Source organism: Mytilus californianus, unplaced genomic scaffold (assembly GCF_021869535.1).
Source record: "Mytilus californianus isolate M0D057914Y unplaced genomic scaffold, xbMytCali1.0.p SCAF_10, whole genome shotgun sequence".
NCBI classification, from domain to species: Eukaryota; Metazoa; Mollusca; class Bivalvia; order Mytilida; family Mytilidae; genus Mytilus; species Mytilus californianus.
This window is the reverse complement of record NW_026262582.1, coordinates 64,049,460-64,072,535: the sequence shown is the minus strand read 5'-3', so window position 1 is coordinate 64,072,535 and position 23,076 is coordinate 64,049,460. Positions and strand designations below refer to the sequence as shown.

Genomic DNA, 23,076 nt, shown 5'->3' with positions numbered 1-23,076 from the left:
CAGAGCATGGGCAAAACTATAAGAAGTTTAATTGGACACTTTGTCAGAATGGGTCAAAACAATCAGGTCTCTGATAAAACGTCGAAATCATAAGTTGAAAAACTAGTGAAAGTGTCACCAGAAATACTGTGAAACTGTTTGATCGCGTAGTGATATTAACCATATGTGGATTCTAAAAAACTCTAAAGAAATTCTAGATAATTTTAAATCTCGATCTTTCTCTGAAATAATTATATCAAAACTTTTGATTTTTCAACCCTGTATTCCACCAGTTTTCATGTGAAATTAAAAATCGTCTAAAAGAAATAATCCTTAATGCTTTTCAATATACAAATGGTAGCATACGCTATGAATTTATTACTTTGGGATACCATACAGCATATTTTATTAATAGTGAACAAAAAAGTAATACATGCTACACAGGAAAAAATGATCAGCATGCTTGAGTTTCTTATTGAAAACATATTTGTTAAATTTGGAGGTAGAATTTTTTTTAAAAAATTGTCGGCATTCCTATAGGAACAAACTGTGCAATATACCAACTTCACCTGCATATGGGATTTACATTTCCCAACTCATTCGGTATTCAAGAGCTTGCAGCTGCTACTCAGACTTCATAAAACGTAGCCAGTGTCTTAGCAGAATGTTGATGAACCAGAGTTATATTAAAGAACGTCTCGTCCTTATTTTTAAAAAGTTAATCGGAAGATACTAAGACCTTGTTGATTAATATTCCGTACCAACTTTACAAATAATACATGATGGTCTTGAAATATAGCTTCTAGGTACTGACGTTGTTTATCATCTTAATTACGTGTTACAGTGTTATTTATTTGTCTTTGTAAATTATTAACCTTTACTGTTTAGTCCAGTTTTGGTAATATCTTTATGGCGTGGCTCGGGACTTATACATCCCTCAATTGCGTTCCTGTGCTAAGGTGATTTTTTGTATTCTTGATTTCATTTTTGCTTATGTGCTTTGTCTATATGCCATTTTGTTTTTCTTTGTTGACATATTTGTTTATTTTATTGTGATTAAGATTATAACACAATGTTAACTGCTGTACCTACATTTTTGACATTTTTACCTATTATGTCTGTTTGTTTTGTTCACACATTGTTGTCAATATAATGGAATTTTATACAACTGTCATACATTTGAGAAGTTTAGATAGCTATAAAACCAGGTTTAATCCACCATTTTCTACACAAGGAAATGCCTGTACCAAGTCAGGAATATGACAGATTTGTTTCAGTTTTTGATTTTTCCATTTGATAAGGTACTTTCCGTTTTGAATTTTCAGTGGATTTCGTAATTTTTGTTATTTTACTTTTTTTCTTTATTAGCGGTATGTGTTTCTTGGTTGCCACCCATTTCATATTTTTAGACCTACTTCTATCTATTAAAAGCGTATTTCTATTATCTGAAATTATTTACCAAAGATCCTTCCTCTAGCTCACTAGTCATGCTGCTGGCTATAGAAATACAGATTTGGTAGCCTGATCGATATATTTTCACACAATAGTTGTAAAGACTTTCAAGAAAAATTTATATAACGATCGCGATAACCAGACTCTCATTTAATTTCGAACGAGACTGACAATTGTTTAGGATAAAATCAGTAACGGAATTCAATATTTCCAATTGCGTATATCAACCACAATTTATCTTCTTCAGTTACCCATATCATGGCTTTTTTGGACGGCTGATTTCTCATTTCAGCGGTTGAACTATGAAAAAATCCGTAAGTATTTCAATTTCAAATTTAGTAATACGTTAAAAATGACACGAAATACCGAAGAATAATGTATAATTATTACAAAATCGACAAAAGAAAAACTTCCTAGAAACATTGTTTGGATATACGTAACTGCAGTTATAACTCGTGTATTACGATGTTCTCTACTTTCAACAGTTAAATTAAAATTATTTAAAAAGCTCGCGATCGGTTAGCCTCGGCTTTAAATATTGAAATATTTGTCTCGATTGGATAAATATCGTAACACACTTGTTGCAGTGGTGGAATTTGTATATATTTTTTAACTCTTCAAAATTCCAAGAAATCAACCTGTGTGACACAAGTTTGAGACACCAAAATTGCATTTTAAATAACAATAATTATTGATAGACACACTGCCGTCTTAATTTGCAGTCTCGTAAAAATCATTTATGTTTCTTTTTATGGACAGTACCCAAACAGTATATAAATTTTCGTTCATCGATTCTGTATTAAAAACTACATTTCTAAGAAAAAGTTTCATGTATAAAAATGAGTCACTGTTGTGCCTGATGTGTATCATTATCAACATACCCAACAAAGCAAAACTGAAACTCCCCACCTAACTAAAATGAACAGCAAATGAAAAGTCTCATGCGAATGTATTTCATTAAAAACAAAATCAAAATTTGAATGCCACAATGCAAACAGAAAACTGCAACACAAAAGACCACAATAAAAAAACAAATATCAGAACAAATAATCTTCAAATATACCGGGCTCATCATTTCTTACACGAGACCCGGATTTCGTCTTATATAAGACGCATCAGTGGCGCTTGATTCAAACAGCTGAACTGCCAAAACATACATGGAATTGATGAACATTGAAAATAAGAATAAAACCGAAAAGTTATGCCAAATACGACTTAGATGAACTATGCCTGAGGAGTGCTCAATCTTAATGTGTCGAACAATTCAACATTTTGTAAACCGAAAATAGACTGAAATTGAACTAATCATCGATATTTCATATCAAGAGAGAAGTGCTTACTTCTGGGTTGGTGCTACTCTAGAGGCAGAAACGTTCGCCAGCATCGACACAATGACTGCAAATAATCATCATAGATACCAGGCTTATAATTTTTATCGTCAGACGCGCATTTCGTCTACATAATACTCCTCAGTAGCGCTGGACCCGAAATGGTTGGAAAGCACAAGTAAATGAGAAATATAAGATCATTGGAAACCCCCCAAAAACTGAAAAGATGCGCTAAAACAAAAAAGTATTAAATAGAAAATAAACCTCCTATAACAGTAACATTTATTGGTCTACTCTGTCCCGTTCCGTTATTAGTTTTAGCGAAACAGATGTAAATTCCAGATTCAGATGTTGTCACATCCAAAATAGTCAGTGATGGAACTTCGATGGAACTCCCGGATATCCCGTCTGTATCTTTAACAATCGTAGTTAGTACGCCATTATTATTGTACTGCCAATATATCTCACGAACTGGAGGACTCTGTCTAGCTGTATGGACTGAACATTCCAATGTGAGTGACCTTCCATACATCACAATATATCGGTCTTTTTCAACATTAACTACAAGATCTTTCTGTTCTATAATTTAAAAAGAAAATAGTGGTAAAACATGCCAGCGCCGACTTCAAATTTTGAACAGCAGTTTCAACTCTTGAAAAATTCAGTTTGATACTTGTGCATTTCTTCCATTGAAATAAAAGCTCACAACATTTATAAAGTGATAGCTGATTTATATAATGACAGATACATAATCATATCTAGAAATTGACTACAAAGATTCGATGAGAATTAATAATATTAATAATACGATTTATCATTTCCATTATTCGATTTCAAACGTTTAATTTCTTTCTAGCAGACAGTAAGCTCCCAGTTAATAAAATACCATAGAAACTGCGTGTCATATAATGACTTTTTAATAATGATAGCTGCTTACAACAGAGCTATTTAACAAAGAGTTCTTATTGGTTAAAATTGAAGTTATCTTTTAAAATTTTTTACAAATTTGAATGTCTTACCTTTAACACAAAACGACCACGACAAAAACGATCACTTGTCGTAGCCTATATTTCGACCTCCTTCTAATTACTAACTAACTAACTACAACTCCGAACTTGGTGTAAACTTGAACTACGCACAGTAAAAGTGCAACTTAGGGGAAAGTAACGGGTTAACCTTCCGAAAACCAGCACTTCACTCATGGTTTTATTTAGGGGAGGGAGGGTTATATCTACAGCTTTGAGAATAGGACTTTGTTTTTTCGTCTTATTTCTTTTGCCCATTAGTGTCGTCTGTACTTCGTCACTTTTGATAGACACAAAACATTTTATATTGCATACTTTTTCAAGAAAACAAACCAGCAAAAACAGAAATAATATGTATAAGATATGAAAACAACACTTTATAAATTGCATGCGTCCTAAGTGCTTTTATGAATTTTACCTTATCCGTAACGCCAAAAGCCGAATATTTGAAAGCCAAAGATGTACAAGACCAAAGCCAGTTGAAGAGTAATATGAACAAAAAGGGCATAAATAATAGCAAAATTCATCTCAGACAACGTTTGCTCGAGGGAGTTGAAACCTTTTTTGAAAACTTTCTAAATCTATAAACGCACACTTTTATAAGTGAACATTACATTTAAATCACACAAGTGTGTTATATGTCAATCTCCAATTGTCTATTATCTGTATAAGATGTGAATATATAGTGTATAAGCTATCACAAATCCACAGTAAAAACTGGATTTTTACTTAAAAACAGATTTGAACTTGAGAGAAAGAAATTAGTATGTCGATAAACTTCGTTTGACTTCATTTGGTGTTTATATGATTCTGATTGTTTTTCCTTCCATTTATGTGACTTTGACTGACCTTTGTATCCTTGATTTATGATGGCATCAAAATGATATTTTCAAACGACATTCAAACTTAAAGTCGTTTCTATGAAAAAAATATAAATACATACCCCCTAATATGGTCAAAGTGGTTGGTTCGCTCTTTCCAGTTCCAACAATATTAACAGCAAAGCATATGTAGTGTCCGGACTCTTCTGAAGAAAGCTGCAGTAGAGTCAATGATGGGTTTGTCACCGTAGCGCCATACACAAAGGGACTATCGGATGTTACATTGAATACTGTTTCATTATATATATGTTGCCAGTATACATGAGAGTGGTTTGGAGAAGAATCGATCTTGCATTCTAAAGTCACGTTGTCTCCATACGTTCTGTTATATACTGCGTTTGTAATTGTAACAATTGGAATATCTGTAGAAAAAAAATGCAAAAGATAGTTTATGTAGAGGAAAAACACACTATTTATCTACTGATCCCTACTTAGTAGACGTTTCTATTATCCCTCCAAAATAATTTCATTTCTAATTGTATGAAATATCGTGCAGCTTTAGTATTTGTTATCATACAGAATTTTGCTAGTTTTCACTTCTTTGCTATCTATAACTGTTGTTACTTAAGCATACATGGATATAATTTTGAGAATCTGGACACTGTGCAGGATGTGTAACATATCCACCTCAAAAATCAAAAATGCATTGATATCATTACTCAATACGTTAGACTGTATTCTGGCTACCATTGCTATATTTATATACATGGTATGACATTTAGATTATGTCCTGTCTTTAAACTATTCAATGAGAAATGTGAACAGTGATAACATGTAATTGGAATAAAGGATCCCAAAGGGTATACAGTAATGTCTGATTTATTAGATGACTGATACAAAATCATTTCTAGAAATTGACCACAAGCAGCGGATGACAACTAGTAAGGCAATATATCATATTAATCTTTTTACGACATAGCTTTTGAACAAAGAGGTTTAAATGTTAAAGAAGAAGCCGTCTCAGAAACTTTACCGACTTTTATTCAGTTGACCGTAATGAAAAATATAGAACATACAAACGACAACAGTTATGTCTCACTTCTCGTTGCCTAAATTGCGACCTCTCTGTCATTCACACTGTATGACTTATTAATTGCAAATCGTATATTCAATTATAGTTGAATTATTCATGTAACAGATGCCCTGAGAGAAAACGAACTGGTTATCCTTCTGGAACGCCGCATCATTCATGTGTTTAGTGGGTTTCATGTTGCTTAACCTTTAGTTTTCAGTCTACAGCTTGATGAACTGGATTTTGTCTTTCGATTCTTTATCTTTTAGTCGTTTGTGTTGTCTGTCTTTCGTCGACTTTTCTCTTTTGTTCATGGTGAAAGACATAAAAAATATCACTGTTTATCCCTTGTTAACACAACAACCCAGTAAAAACAAAAATGAAATGTATAGGTCAACACTGAATTTTCAGTATGCACAGGTGTTATATTTGAATCAAAATTGCCTAGTATCTGTATAACATGTAAACACATATAGGGTAGACACTACAAAAAATCTGCTTTCAACAGTGGATTTTCAATTATGAATCGAATGTTATGTTGAGACAAAGACTTAATCGGTTCTTACTAAATGTTTGGTTCATCGTGCATTAAATCAAGTTGGTGTATATTCGAATTAAATTTTTTTACTTCCATGTATGTGGCTTCCACAACCAGGGTACCCTTGATTTAGGATGACATCAAAATAACCTTTTCAAACGTTTTTCAACTATTTGTCGTTTCTATAAAATAATCTAAACTCTTACCTCCCAACACGATCAAAACAGTTGATTCGCTCTTTCCATTTCCAACAATATTAACGGCAAAGCATATGTATTGTCCGGATTCATTCCAAGAAACCTGCAATAAAGTCAATGACGGGTCTGTCACCGTTGAGCCATACACACCGGGACTATCGGATGTTATATTTGATACTGTTTCATTAAATATATGTTGCCAGTAAACATGGGTGTGGTATGGAGAAGAATCGATCATGCATTTTAAAGTCACATTGTTTCCATATGTTCTGTTATATACTGCATTTTCAATTGTAACAATTGGAATATCTGTAGGAAAAACATACAAAAGGCAGTTTAAGTATAGATATTACACACAGTTTGTCTACTGGTCCATACTTAGTAGACATTTTAATTATCCCTGCGAAATGATTTTATTTCTAATTGTTGTCATACAGAAGGTTGCAAGTTTTCAATTATTTGCTATCTATGACTGTCTTTAGTTTTCTATGTTGTGTCATCTGTACTATTATTTGTCTGTTTGTCTTTTTATTTTTGGCCATGACGTTGTCAGTTTGTTTTCGATCCATGAGTTTGACTGTCCCTCTGGTATCTTTCGTCCCTCTTTTGTTACTGATGCATACATGGATTTTATTAAGAGAAGCTGGACACTATGCAGGAGGTGTACCAAATACATCATAAAAAACCAAAAGTGCATTGATAGCATTACTCATTACGTTAGACTATTCTGGCTACCATAGTATATATATATATATATATATAGATTGCCTAACAATGTAATTTTAACACACTAATTAGTATGTAAATATAAGAATGTTTAAAATATTTACAAAATGATGAAAATAAACGCAATATTTCGCTAGACTAACTAGCTTTATCAAGCGTGCATCTATCCAGGTGAAATCGGATGTAGATGATAAGAAACTTTTGCAGCTCAATGTATATGTTGCACTTGAATTTAGCTGCCTTGAAAATAATACATAATTTGGATGAAGTTCAAGATTTTTACAAAATTGGTAGTTGAAGTTAGCAACGTCCATTGGCCAATATTACAGGATAAAAAGGACGATGCTGTGTACTAAATTATTTTTTATCTTTCCTGTATCTTTTCTCATCTTTTTCGTTAAGACCATCAGGTTCTAAAGTGTGGAGTTGGTGGATCCAAAAATTTTTCTCTTCTTATATTTACATACTAAATAGTGTGTTAAAATTACATTGTTAGGTAATCTATAATTTTATTTGTGTAATTGAATTAATCTCTGTACTGATTAATCCACACTCCCATAGATTTGTATGTCATGTGCTGCTATTTATAGGCACTTATATATATATATTTTATATGTGTATTAAATAATAATATAACATCTTCACACGCTTAAAACACATGTCTTATGTCTATCTCTAGATTCGCCTTACGTGACAAGGTAACACTACGACTATTGAAGTTATATTTTATATAGCGGATGTGGTCGTGTGGTCTAGAGCGCTGGACATGAGGCTAAGCGATTGGTGCTGTAGTGTATCAAAGGTGTGAGTTCGAATCCCGTTGAGGGACAAAAATTTGTCAGCATAAAAGTCTAATTCTAACACTGTTGGGTGTAATTTTCAGACTTATATATATATATATATATATATATATATATATATAATGACTGAATAATAGCCAACGATAAATCTTACGGGGCGATGGATCATAACATTATGATACAGTACACTACAAAATATAATATATAACAAGTCTAATAAGGGTACAACATCACCAAAAAATAATTAAATCAAGAACAAATTTTAGATATTTCGGATAACTTATATCCTTCAACAGTAAGATGTAAAATGAATCTTATCTTGACATGTGGTAGTCAAACTGGAATAAAAATCTGCTGTACAAATTATCCTTAATCAATACGCTTGTTTTTTTTTAATATTGATGTTTGGAAGGAGGAATAAATTTCTTAAACCTGTAAGAGTCCAAAACGGAAGCCTGAGTTACTGGAAACAAGTGATGGTAGGGAAAATGAGTGACACATTCTATGTTTTTTTCATTTATGCCTCCTGGAGAAACTGTCCAAAGCTTTCTTATCCAAACCTTTCCCGAACAAGTCTGTCGGCCCTTGACCAACACTCGTTGTGGCCTATGATATTGATGGTAAGGTTTTTGAGATCAGCTTGGGCGTGCCCAGGTGATCTGAAATGACGACTCACGGGGAGGTCGGGCTTGCAGGTGTAGTCACTTCGATGACCATTCATGCGTTTGTTGAATGGCTGTTCTGTCTCACCAACATACTGCATGCCACATCGACAATGAAGAAGGTATACAACATTCTGGGTTTTGCAAGTTACATTGCAAAATATAGTGTACACAGACCGGGTGGAGTGGCAAGTAAATGTTTGAGTATTCAGTATTTGTTGGAAAGTCAGACATCGTCTGTTACCACACGACTTGCATCACCCTGCAGATGAACAGCTTTTATTAAAGGAGACATCAGCTCTCACAAATAAGTCTTTCAGACTTGCTGATCTCCGAAAAGCTAAGACAGGAGGTTTTGGAGAGATCTTGGATAATTTAGAGTGCTTGGCAATAGTTTGCCAATTGGTATGGATCAAACGTGAAAGGTTAGTATAGGCGGGATTGTATGTTAAAACAAATGAAACTATTTTGCTGCGCCTGTTCTGTTTGTATTGTAATAGCTCATTGCGGCTGTTATTGTTAGCACGTGCAAATACCTTATCTATGTCCCATTTCTTATAACCTCGTTTGGTAAAAAATCCGTCCAAATTGAAAACAACGTTCAAACCTATGATTGCGTTAGTTAAAAACCCCAATTTTTAAACGTGTGCATGCAAAACAAATTTCTTGGAAGAGGGGTCTAAATACAGCACAAACAACAGTGTCAAAAAGACCATAACAGTGAAAGAGTATTTTTTAACAAAACGCATTTGACTAGCAGGTCGAACAACGGAAGTTTTTAAAACCTGCTGACTGCTATTAGCGATTGCCAAATAAACGGATCACTAGATGTAACAAAATGAATCTTAATCTTTAATATTATACCAAACAGAAAACAAAAAACTTACGGAAAAGATGGTATACCGCAAACATGAGGTGCAAAAATTTGTACACCCTATCCGGATTTCAACAAGTAATGTCTCTTCAGTGATGATAGGAATTGAAACGGAATTTAGAAGGCCATATAATTTACCTCAATTAAGGATAGACTCTTGAATTTTGAAAAGTCAAAATAGGATGAACGGACCATATAAACCCAAAGGAAAATATAATACAAGCCCAAATGAAAAAATATAAACAAGTCTAAATTTAAAACAACGCTCAAACCTATGATTGCGTTAAATAAAATATATATATATATATATATATACATAACTACTCTAAATATCAGCACAATAATGTTATATATATATATATATATATATATACATGGTATGACATATAGATTATGTCTTGTCTTTGAACAGTTCAATGAGAAATGTGAACAGTGATAACATGTACGTGGAATAAAGGATCCAAAAGGGTTTACAGTAATATCTGATTTATTAGATGACTGATACATAACCATTTCTAGAAATTTACCACAAGCATCGGATAACAACTAGTAAGGCAATATATTATTTTAATCTTTTTACGACATAGCTTTTGAACAAAGACGTTTAATTGTTAAAGATAAGCCGTCTCAGAAATTTTATCGACTTTTATTCAGTTGACCGTAATGAAAAATATATAACATACAAACGACAACAGCAATGTCTTACTTTTCTTTGTCATTTACACTGTACGTAAAATTTATTGCGATTGTTATATTCATTTATAATTGAAATATTCACGTTACAGATACCCCTGAGGGGAAAAGGAACTGGTGATTCTTTTTGAACGCGGCAACACTCATGAGTTAAGTGGGATGTGTGTTGCTTAACCTTTAGTTTTCAATCTACAGCTTGATGAACTGGAATTTTTCTTTCCATTCTTTGTCTTTTGGCCGTTTGTGTTGTCTGTCTTTCGTCGACTTTTCTCTTTTGTTCATGGTGAAAGATATAAAAAATATCACTGTTTATCCTTCGTTAACACAACAAACCAGTTAAAACAGAAATGGATTGTATAAGTTTATAGATATTAGAAAAAGTGGTATTAGCGCCAATGAGACAACTCTCCATCCAAGTCACAATTTGTAAAAGTTAACCATTATAGATCAAAGTACGGCCATCAACACGGAGCATTGGCTCACACCGAACAGCAAGCTTTAAAGGGCCCTAAAAATGACTAGTGTAAAATTGACCTTTTTAAACGTTTCTCAAACTTTTCGTTTCTATTAGAATAATTTAAATTCATACCTCCTAAAACGGTCAAAGTGGTTGGTACACTCTTTCCAGTTCCAACAATATTTACAGCAAAGCATATGTATTGTCCGGATTCTTCCGAACTAACCTGCAAAATAGTCAATGACGGGTTTGTCACCGTTGAGCCATACACACCAGGACTATCGGATGTTATATTTAAAACTGTTTCATTATATATATGTTGCCAGTATACATTGGTATGGTTTGGATAAGAATCGATCATGCATTCTAGAGTCACATTGTATCCATACGTTCTGTTATATACATCATGTTTAATTGTAACAATTGGAATATCTGTAGAAAAACATACAAAAGAGATAACATAGTACTTATCTACTGATCCATACTTAGAAGACGTTTTTATTATCCCTCGCACATAATTTGACTTCTATGTGTATGATATATCGTGCAGCTCACGTGCTTGTTGTCATACACACTTTTGCCAGTTTCATTCTTTACTATCTTTGCCACTTGTTACTGTTGCGTACATGCATATGTTCTTTAGCATGTTTAGGTGCTAAACACTGTACAAGAGGTATAGCATTTACACCTTTTAAAATTCAGAAATGCAGTTGTAGCATTACACATTACTTAAGACTGTCAGGTTGCCATAGCTATATTTATATTTATGAACGTTGTTTCAATTTAGACTTGTTTATAATTTTTCGTTTGGGCTTGAATTATTTTTGCCTTAGGGATTATATGATCCGTTCATCCTATTAAATTGTTGGGCTTTCCAAATACCGTTTCGAATTTAAAATTAAGATCCATTTATTACATCGGTGATCCGTTATTTGGCAATCGCCAATGGCATTCAGCAGGGTTTAAAAACATTTGTTGTTCGACCTGTTAGTCAAATGCGTTTTGTTAAAATAAACTTTTTCACTTTTTTGGTCTATTGGAAAATGTTGTTTGTGCTGTATTTGGACTCCTCTAACAAGACATTTGTTTTGCATGCACATGTATAAAAATTGCGGTTTTTATCCAACGCAATCATAGGTTTTAACGTTGGTTTCAATTTAGACTTGTTTATATTATTTCGTTTTAGCTTGTATTATATTTGCCTTAGGGCTTATATGATCCGTTCATCCTATTTTGACTCCTCAAGTTCAAGAGTCTATCCTAAATTGAGGTTAATTGTTGGGCTTTCCAAATACCGTTTCGATTCCTAACATCACTAAAGAGACATTATTTGTCGAAATCCGGATATGGTGTACAAAAACCTTTGCACCTTTTGTTTGCGGTATATCATCTTTTCCGCAAGTTTATTGTTTTCTTTTTAGTATTAAATTTGAAATTAAGATCCATTTATTACATCGGTGATCCGTTTATTTGGCAATCGCCAATGGCAGTCAGCAGGGTTTAAGAACATTTGTTGTTCGACCTGTTAGTCAAATGTGTTTTGTTAAAATATACTTTTTCACTTTTTTGGTCTATTGGAAAATGTTGTTTGTGCTGTATTTAGACTCCTCTAAAAAGACATTTGTTTTGCATACACACGTATAAAAATTGCGGTTTTTATCCAACGCAATCATAGGTTTTTACGTTGCTTTCAATTTAGACTTGTTTATATTATTTCGTTTTAGCTTGTATTATATTTGCCTTAGGGTTTATATGATCCGTTCATCCTATTGTGACTCCTCAAAATTCAAGAGTCTATCCTAAATTGATGTTAATTGTTGGGCTTTCGAAATACCGTTTCGATTCCTAACATCACTAAAGAGACATTATTTGTCCAAATCCGGATATGGTGTACAAAAAAATTTGCACATTTTGTTTGCGGTATATCATCTTTTCCGCAAGTTTTATTGTTTTCTGTTTAGTATTAAATTCAACATTAAGTAGATATAAGAAGATGTGGGAGATCCATTTATTACATCAAAACTACATTAAACAAAACGCATTTGACTAGCAGGTCGAACAACGAATGTTCTTAAAACCCTGCTCACTGCCATTAGCGATTGCCAAATAAACGGATCACCCGATGTAACAAAATGGATCTTAATTATTAATTTAATACCAAACAGAAAACAATAAACTTGCGGAAAAGATGGTATACCTCAAACAAAAGGTGCAAAAATTAGTACACCATATCCGGATTTCGACAATTAATGTCTCTTCGGTGATGTTAGGAATCGAAACGGTATTTGGAAGGCCATATAATTTACCTCAATTTAGGATAGACTCTTGCATTTTGAAGAGTCGGAATAGGATGAACGGATCATATAAACCCGAAGGCAAATATAATACAAGCCCAAACGAAAAAATATAAACGAAAATATATATATATATACATAACTACTCTAAATATCAGCAAAACAATGCTTGACCACAAGCATCGGATAACAGCTAGTAAGACAATATATCATTTTAATCTTTTTACGACATAGCTTTTGAAGAAAGAGGTTTAATTGTTAAAGAAGAAGCCGTCTCAGAAACTTTATCGACTTTGATTCAGTTGATCGTAATGAAAAATATATAACATACAAACGACAACAGCAATGTCTTACTTTTCTTTGTCATTTACACTGTACGTAAATTTAATTGCGATTGTTATATTCATTTATAATTGAAATATTCACGTTACAGATGCCCCTAAGAGGAAAAAGGAACTTGTGATCCTTTTTGAACGCCGCATCACTCATGAGTTAAGTGGGGTATGTGTTGCTTAAGCTTTAGTTTTCAATCTACAGCTTGATGAACTGGAATTTGTCTTTCCATTTTTTGTCTTTTAGCCGTTTGTGTTGTCTGTCTTTCGTCGATTTTTCTCTTTTGTTCATGGTGAAAGACATAAAAGATATCACTGTTTATCCTTTGTTAACACAACAAACTAGTAAAAAGAGAAATGGATTGTATAAGTCAATAGATATAAGAAAATGTAGTATTAGCGCCAATGAGACAACTCTCCATCCAAGTCACAATTTGTAAATTAAAGTAAACCATTATAGGTCAAAGTACGGCTATCAATACGGAGCCTTGGCTCACACCGAACAGCAAGCTTTAAAGGGCCCTAAAAACGAATAGTAAAAAAGTGACCTTTTTAAACGTTTCTCACACTTTTTGTCGTTTCTATTAGAATAATTTAAATTCATACCTCCGAAAACGGCCAAAGTGGTTGGTTCACTCTTTCCAGTTCCAACAACATTTACAGCAAAGCATATGTATTGTCCGGATCCTTCCAAAGTAACCTGCAATATAGTCAATGACGGGTCTGTCACCGTTGAGCCATACACACCAGGACTATCGGATGTTATATTTAAAACTGTTTCATTATATATATGTTGCCAGTATACATTGGTATGGTTTGGATAAGAATCGATCATGCATTCTAGAGTCACATTGTATCCATACGTTCTGTTATATGCATTATGTGTAACTGTAACAATTGGAATATCTGTAGAAAAAACACACAAAAGAGATAACATAGTATTTATCTACTGATCCATACTTCGAAGACGTTTTTATTATCCCTCGCACATAATCTGACTTCTATGTGTATGATATATCGTGCAGCTCACGTGCTTGTTGTCATACACACTTTTGCCAGTATGTGCTTAATACTGTGCAAGAGGTTTAACATTTACACCTTTTAAAATTCAGAAATGCAGTTGTAGCATTACACATTACTTAAGACTGTCAGCTTTCCATAGCTATATATATAGATATATATAAACAAGTCTAAATTGAAAACAACGTTCAAGCCTATGATTGCGTTGGATAAAAACCGCAATTTTTTATACGTGTGCATGCAAAACAAATTTCTTGGTAGAGGGGTTTAAATACAGCACAAACAACATTTTCCAAAAGACCAAAAAAAGTGAAAAAGTATATTTTAACAAAACGCATTTGACTAGCAGGTCGACAAACGGATGTTCTTAGACCCTGCTGACTGCCATTGGCGATTGCCACATAAACGGATCACCAGATGTAACAAAATGGATCTTAACTATTAATTTAATACCAAACAGAAAACAATAAACTTGCGGAAAAGATGGTATACCTCAAACAAAAGGTGCAAAAATTAGTACACCATATCCGGATTTCGACAATTAATGTCTCTTCAGTGATGTTAGGAATCGAAACGGTATTTGGAAGGCCATATAATTTACCTCAATTTAGGATAGACTCTTGCATTTTGAAGAGTCGGAATAGGATGAACGGATCATATAAACCCGAAGGCAAATATAATACAAGCCCAAACGAAAAAATATAAACGAAAATATATATATATATACATAACTACTCTAAATATCAGCAAAACAATGCTTGACCACAAGCATCGGATAACAGCTAGTAAGACAATATATCATTTTAATCTTTTTACGACATAGCTTTTGAAGAAAGAGGTTTAATTGTTAAAGAAGAAGCCGTCTCAGAAACTTTATCGACTTTGATTCAGTTGATCGTAATGAAAAATATATAACATACAAACGACAACAGCAATGTCTTACTTTTCTTTGTCATGAAGGAAGACGAAAATTTGCTTCCGCAAATTTACAGATTAAACATTGTTGTGCTGATATTCAGAGAATATATAACATTTGTTCATTTTATTATTATTTTTTGGTGATGTTGTACCCCTTTAGACTTGTTATATATTATATTTTGTAGTGTACTGTATCATAATTATATGATCCATCGCCCCGTAAGATTTATCGTTGGCTATTAATCATTTGTTCATTTTATTATTATTTTTTGGTGATGTTGTACCCTTTTAGACTTGTTATATATTATATTTTGTAGTGTACTGTATCATAATTATATGATCAATCGCCCCGTAAGATTTATCGTTGGCTATTTAACATTTAAAATTGAGAATGGAAATGGGGAATGTGTCAAAGAGATAACAACCCGACCATAGAACAGACAACAGCAGAAGGTCACCAACAGGTCTTCAATGCAGCGAGAAATTCCCGCACCCGGAGGCGTCCTTCAGCTGGCCCCTAAACAAATATATATACTAGTTCAGTGATAATGAACGCCATACTAAACTCCAAATTGTACACAAGAAACTAAAATTAAAAATAATACAAGACTAACAAAGGCTAGAGGCTCCTGACTTGGGACAGGCGCAAAAATGCGGCGGGGTTAAACATGTTTATGAGATCTCAACCCTCCCCCTATACCTCTAGCCAATGTAGAAAAGTAAACGCATAACAATACACACATTAAAATTTCATTTTATTATTATTTTTTGGTGATGTTGTACCCTTTTAGACTTGTTATATATTATATTTTGTAGTGTACTGTATCATAATTATATGATCCATCGCCCCGTAAGATTTATCGTTGGCTATTTAACATTTGTTCATTTTATTATTATTTTTTGGTGATGTTGTACCCTTTTAGACTTGTTATATATATATATAATTCAAAACGTCTGGATATTAGTCAACGATCTTTCTTCATAGGGCGCTTGATCGTTAAGAGTAACGATACATGTACACAATAAATAAATTATATAAACGCCTAAAAGTGTACAAAACAACACCAATATTAAAAAAAAGGAAAAAATTAAATGTAATTATTTATAAATATTTCGGATAACATATATCCTTCATCAGTATGATTATGATGTAAAATGAATCAAATCAATCTATTCTGATATAACTATAACAATTTTAAATTTATACAATTAAAACCGAACACAACAACTCTTGTACAATTCTACAATAAAAAAAAAATGACGTAGGTTGGGTATTTACAACAGAAATTAAATGATAATTGTACTTATATGTCTTATATGTATACAAAAAATGGCTTATGTAACACATTTTAGCATCATTTGTTTACGTTTCCTTGTTGTGATGATTTTCGGTCTCACAAGCGTGTATTTTCCCGTAAAATGCTTATATTCTTACGTCATCGTTCTATGACGTCGAGTAGCTCATTCATAAAAAAGCATATGACGTGGGAGTACGATCGGAACAGCCCAAACAATATATTCATATTTTACCACGGGTGTGTACTCAAAGCGGTTGAAGAACGTAATGTTAGAATGTTATATAACCCAAATGAAATGCAAGCCAGACCTTCCTCTCAGTCGAAATTTAAAATCCCCTGGCCACACTAGTGCAGATCTCAATCGACTGAACATTACAATCATAGACAACAACATTGCTTGGTATAGGGAGAATAGACTCGTTCGGGAAAGATTTTGGATAAGAAAATTAAAAACTTTGGCACCAAATCGGATCAATGATATGGTGTAGTTCTAACTAATTCGCGCAGCATATATATGCAGTCTCTGAAGTAAATACCTAACCCACGTCATTTTTGAAATTTTAGAAATGTACGCTGAGTTAAAATTTTAAATTTTGCAAGGTTGATTGTTAAGTTGTGCATGTGGCGATGATTATAATAATTTACCGTAAAATATGTTTTACACATGTAATTGCTATTATAATGTCAATATATTCTGACCTTCTTGTTTATAAAACAAAAGTCCATAGATCTGTCTTGTGTCTGTGTGCACAACAGTTGGGATTTGTCCTGAAGATTTGTGTATCTTTAAAATTGTATTAGAACTTGTGTAGAAAACGTATTCACCTCCAATATCAATTTCTCGGCTATTTAAATTTACATTTGTGCTAACCACTGTTTTAACATCAGACCCATTATACAAAGCAGATTTTAAGTCCCCCTTTTCATATTCGATCCAATAAACTCGCTTGTCAACAAAATCTGGAATAACAACCTGATATCAAACATTCATGATGAAAAAGTAACGTACATCAAAAAAAAATCACCTTTACTACATTCCTGCCAAATTGTGCATTATGTTCATTTTGCGAATGTGTCGGTATGATAAACGAATATCTATTTGCTTGATAGTGGATCTGAATGGGCTTTTAGTTTTTTAACAAATCATTTTAATGACTATCATGCATGCATACTTTGTTCCGAGAAATCGTGTTTCTAGATAAATGTAGTTTTTAACTTTTAATTCATCATCGACGGCTTTGAACTCTATCTCTCTTTTACTGTTCAACATAGTAAATATTTTACAGATACGTCTAAGTTAAAATTTAAATAAAAGCAACATGTTTATCATGATATTCATAATTTCCTTATTTATAATAATTCAACTCAGTCCAAATATATGGCTATCAAACTAGATCAAATTTTAAACATCAAATTTCTGATAATTATTTTATGATCTGTTAGGTCGTTTCACCGTATACTTTCATTCGTTGTGCATTTCTAAATATAAGTGTTTAAGTTTTACAAAAATACATTTTCTTAAACAGACACAATACGATATTGATAATGTTTTTAATTAATCTATTGATGACATACCTATTTCTATATCTATCGCCAATGCTGTCAGTTTCATTACTATCCGTTTTTCGTTTCCGTCAAAAGTCACCCTGTGCAATGCATAACTTGATTTTGTACTATAGTAGATCCATCTAATAATTTTATTAAGAGTAATATTAAAAATAATCTTTTACATTGCATCATATTGTATTTCGAAAATAACGTGCATGAAAGTTAAGCAAACAGCAGAGAAAATGCATCAGTCAAACAAATGTTAGTTCAATTAGTTCTTAAAGTCCTTAAACAAAATTCTGCTCTCTAACTTTAAATCCCTTTGAATTACGGGATGAATTAATGCTGCATCAGAAAATGTCTGCTTTCAGCGGTAATAAGCTATGTTTAAATCTAATGAAAAATAAACAATAAATTATTTGTAAACACAGTACCTATACATTCTTATTTAAAGATTACAAAACACATTGTACATTTAAAGTCCTTTCCAATTGGATCTTTTAATCAGATAAACATTTTACCTGACTTTTAGAGAAAACAAAGCAATGTATTCTAGCAAAATGTCTGATACGTTTTGATACTAGTGTATTATTTATTAAATCCTTTTTTATCATACAAATTAGTTGAAGTGCACAAAACATTGCAAACTTTTAGGCAGCTAAACACAATTCAATTATCTGACAACACTAAGAGAATTGTACTTTTGTAAAAATTGAATTAAATCAATATTTAAAGCTATTTCCAGTTATGTGTTATTTTGTATGAAAAAAACTACCTAAATACGATTGGTCTAGCCTTAAACATTAATAAAAACAAAACAATTTAACAAAAAAAAAAAAAAATTTTAAAAACAAATTGCTCCATTATTTCAACAAAAAATCACATTCCCCCCAGAAAAAAAATACTCGTTCTGCGCAGTTTGTTGCGCAATGATATCGTAAGTCATTCTCATTGTCGTAGTTAACCAATTCAATTAATTTGGATTATTACAATTAATCAATTTTAATTAGACACTTTGAAGATGAGTGGAATAATTCAAAACTGCATTTTTATAACTTTATAAAGTTTATTGTTGCATGTTTCACTGTTGCAAATACAAATGCAAATGCACATCCGTTTTGGAATAGGCAAAATGTTTTCTTCGTCGGAGAAGAGACATTTCCAAATAAACATAATAATCGAACACGTGGACCGCTTTTCATGAATACTAACATAGAGATGAGAAATTATAGAAAACGACCTTCATTTTGGTAGCTTATAAAGTAGTTTCGAACTTGTATTACACTCGACAAGGTTCAGCGAATATGTATGTCAATAAAAGGTGATGTGTCTGTAAAGTTAGTTTTTTAATTCGTCCGTAAACGTTCAGAGAACAAGTGCTGATCAGAGCAATTCGCGACTAAAAAATCATTTGATAGCATACAATTTATTATAAACGGAAATACTTTCAAAGCATAAATTACCTGTGAACCAGAAAAAGTACCCCCTCCTTCCTCCCCAGTCAAAAAATTATCTAACCATAGCTCATGGTACTTGCCATAAATGTTCTGAAAATTTATGCACCATCTCTTTTTCCAGGGGGAAACACGAGCTTTTTATGTTAACATAATACTTATGTCGCACTGTTGTAAGAAAACCTTTTTTTTTTATGAATCTCGAGAAAAAAAACATGTGTTTTTTTATTCAAGGAAAATTATCACAAAACTGTAAATTTTGTGGATTTTTGTCCTGCAACTCTCTGTCTTATATTCTGATTTTGTACACTTAGTAGGTAATTTTCCCTAGATTTTATATCATAACATTATGTTATTTTGTCAACATATGGTCAGGAAGAGGAACTCTATAATATACTGTAATGACGTTTTTTTGTAAGGCACCATTTAGTCCAGCCCCATATTTTGGTTAAACACCATTAAAGTCTTGAACATTTCCCTATTTAGTCTTACAATTGTGTTTAAAATTAAATCATTTTACAAAACTTGTTACTGGCCGATCAGTTTTTTTGTGTGGCCTATGCTGTATGGCATATAATCCTTAACAAGGGCAACACGTGTTTTGTTAATTGTCCTTTTTAAATTTGTGCTGATGTAAATATTGATTCATAAGGTGAAGTTTCATAACAATAAATTTACAACAATTTACTAATACAGACTGAAATTTTATTTCCCTTTTTTCCATATGAAGCATAAACATGTTCAAAATACATATATTAACGTACATCATAGGAAGTGAAAGTTTGTGTCAGATATTTCTCCCTTTCTAAATTTAAATGCCATAACGCAATTTGGAACTGATTGTTAAGGCTTAAATGATGTTAACCTTACTTGAAAAATTTCTTGCCTTGCTTCCAAAGGAGTACGCCGACAAATACACAACGTATACCTTGCAAAAAAGGTTGTCGACTTATTTCGTCGATTTGATTATCATTCAACCACAACAAGGTCTGGGTAAATCGCACATCGTATTCAGTAACTCCATATCTATAGGCAATGCCATCAAAGCTGTAGGTCAGCTTACAAATGAACTTTAGATGGCACAGTTAGATTTAGAAATTAGATATTTCAAAAATACAATAAGTGAAAAACAAATTTTACACACCGCTGCTAATATTTTAAGGCATGATATCCAGCCGATTCGTGCATATTTTTTGAAGAATTGTGGGTTTGATGATAAAAGCATGAAACTTTGCACAATTGTAGATCTATATATATGGTAGTCAATATAAGCTATGGACCCACTCTGAAAAATCCAATATGGCGGCTATTTTCAAGATAGCTGCCAATCAGTCAAAATTTCACCACCATGAATAGATTACAGCAAATAATATTCAATCAAATCTTTTAAAAACATATAAAATGTAAATTTACGTTTCAAGTAAGTCATGGCGGTATATTAGACTTCAAAATTTTTTTTTAAATGGCGGAAAAGTCAAAAATGGCCGCCAAAATGTGACAATGAACTAAACATTTCTTTCATCGAATTGCACTTTGCAGTTCATACGATATTCTAGGGATTGTGTTTCCATGATACATCGATACTGCTTGCAAGACAATTTAATCAAATATCCCATAAGTGGAAACATTCGAACGTTTTAGGACGTCTTTAGGATTTTTTTGAGTGTGTATCTTCTGATTCACAAATGATACTTTATATCTTCCACTTCTCGTTGCCACAATCCTTTCTTTTTCCTCGACTGTAGATCAAGATGATCAATAAGTACGACTCACCGATTTTCTACTTGCAATGAGTAGCACCACTGGTGCTAATAGTTGGCAAGAATCTACACAACCTTCTGGAACACATTCGTTGACCCCTAGTTTTGATGAGAAAGGACCCGTGTTGTTTATACTGTCAATTTTGTGTTATTTATAAAAAAGAAGATGTGGTATGATTACCAATGAGACAACTTTTCACAAAAGACCAAATGACACAGAAATTAACAACTATAGGTCACCGTACGGCTTTCAACAATAAGCAAAGCCCATACCGCATAGTCAGCTATAAAAGGCCCCGAAATGACAAATGTAAAACAATTAAAACTAGAAAACTAACGGCCTAATTTATGTACAAAAAAATGAACGAAAAACAAATATGTAACACATAATTGAATTACAGGCTCCTGAGTTGGGACAGGCACATACATACAGAATGTTGCGGGGTTAAACATGTTAGTGGGATCCCAACCCTCCCCTAACCTGGGACAGTGGTGTAACGGTACAACATAAGAACGATCTCTACTAATCAGTTGAAAAAGGCTTAACTCATCAAATGGATAAAAATAGAAATACATCTAACAAAAACACAGAGTGGACGTGGCCGGGTACATCTCAACAACAAAAAGACACTACAGATCTGAGAGTACTCGCAGTTACTGACAGCTTGTTCAAAGCCAATAACAACTAATAAAAAATCATGCATCTAAGACTAAATTATCAATCATTACACATCCAACATCCAATGGCTTTAGAGGAAAGACGTCATAAATAGTCAGAGAAAAACATGACCTTGTGCAATGCCACTTTACAGGTACCGACAGATTGTAGATCCATGAATGTGCATATGTACACAACAATAATATTTAGTTTGCTTTTAATTAACTGATAACAAAATCTATATTAATACCAATAAAAACAATATTCAAAGATCTAATTACAGTGTTGAATTGGTAACCTTTTAGAATTAGTTTATTTAAAGGATCGATAAGTTTACCAGGATCGTTTCTAAATCTCCGTAAAAATGAGGATGTGCTATCCCGTTAGAAATAGGTTTTCTACAGGTACAACCAAACTTCAAAACCAAATCTTTATATCTATGGAAGAATTTAGTAAAAGGTTTAGGTAATTTGTGGTAACGAAATCCTTGACTTAATAATTTACCAGTAATACATAGATTACGTTCATTAAAATCCAAAACGTCACAACAGACGGGCATAGCGAACGAGTTGTGATATATAAACACCGTAAGATGGTGTCAAAGGAACATCACCATTAAAAAAAGGAAAATTAACAATAAGGAACGAAGAATCGTCCCTTTTGTCGTACATTTCAGTGTGGAGTTTTCCGTGTAAAACAGAAATATATAAATCTAGGATAAGACAGTTATTACCGTTTACATTTGATTTATTTAAAGTAAGTTCCTTTGGGTAAATTTCGGCAGTATATTTAGAAAATTCTTGATTATTTAACGCAAAAATATCATCAAGATAACGGTAAGTGTTGTTGAATTTATCAATTAAATGCAATTTAGACGGGTCTTTACTGAAATTGGTCATAAACTGTAATTCATAACAGTACAAAAACAAGTCTGCTATTAAAGGGGCGCAATTAGTGCCCATAGGAATACCTACAACCTGTCGATAAACTTTGTTGCCGAAACGTACATAAATATTATCAAGGAGAAAAATAACAGCTTCAATCATCTCATCACACCTCCAGTAAGTATATCTAGCATATTTACCCTTCTCCGTAGAGAAGGCTTTAAATGGGTTGCAGCAAATAAATTTGCATTCAGATTTACCAAACGACCATTTAATTGTGTGGAAA

The 23,076-nt window shown here is 32.7% G+C and overlaps 2 protein-coding genes across 7 annotated transcripts in view; one reads left to right on the top strand and one right to left on the bottom strand.

The window, feature by feature from the left end:
• LOC127719129 (A disintegrin and metalloproteinase with thrombospondin motifs 16-like) overlaps window positions 1–23,076 on the top strand; it is a 154,575-nt gene that overhangs the window by 58,031 nt on the left and 73,468 nt on the right. The window lies entirely within an intron of this gene.
• The window catches only part of LOC127718382 (hemicentin-1-like), a 52,563-nt gene that overhangs the window by 19,056 nt on the left and 10,431 nt on the right, over window positions 1–23,076 (bottom strand). For 3 of the 6 annotated variants that reach the window (XM_052224364.1, XM_052224365.1, XM_052224366.1), the window contains exons 4-10: window positions 18,062–18,174; window positions 17,186–17,446; window positions 13,857–14,156; window positions 10,757–11,056; window positions 6,422–6,721; window positions 4,728–5,027; window positions 3,024–3,338 (exon numbers count right to left, since the gene is read on the bottom strand). In XM_052224364.1, the coding sequence (XP_052080324.1) occupies window positions 3,024–3,338; window positions 4,728–5,027; window positions 6,422–6,721; window positions 10,757–11,056; window positions 13,857–14,156; window positions 17,186–17,446; window positions 18,062–18,174 (1,889 nt within the window). The remainder of the gene's footprint in view (window positions 1–3,023; window positions 3,339–4,727; window positions 5,028–6,421; window positions 6,722–10,756; window positions 11,057–13,856; window positions 14,157–17,185; window positions 17,447–18,061; window positions 18,175–23,076) is intronic. The other 3 variants (XM_052224369.1, XM_052224368.1, XM_052224370.1) reach the window with 3 other exon arrangements.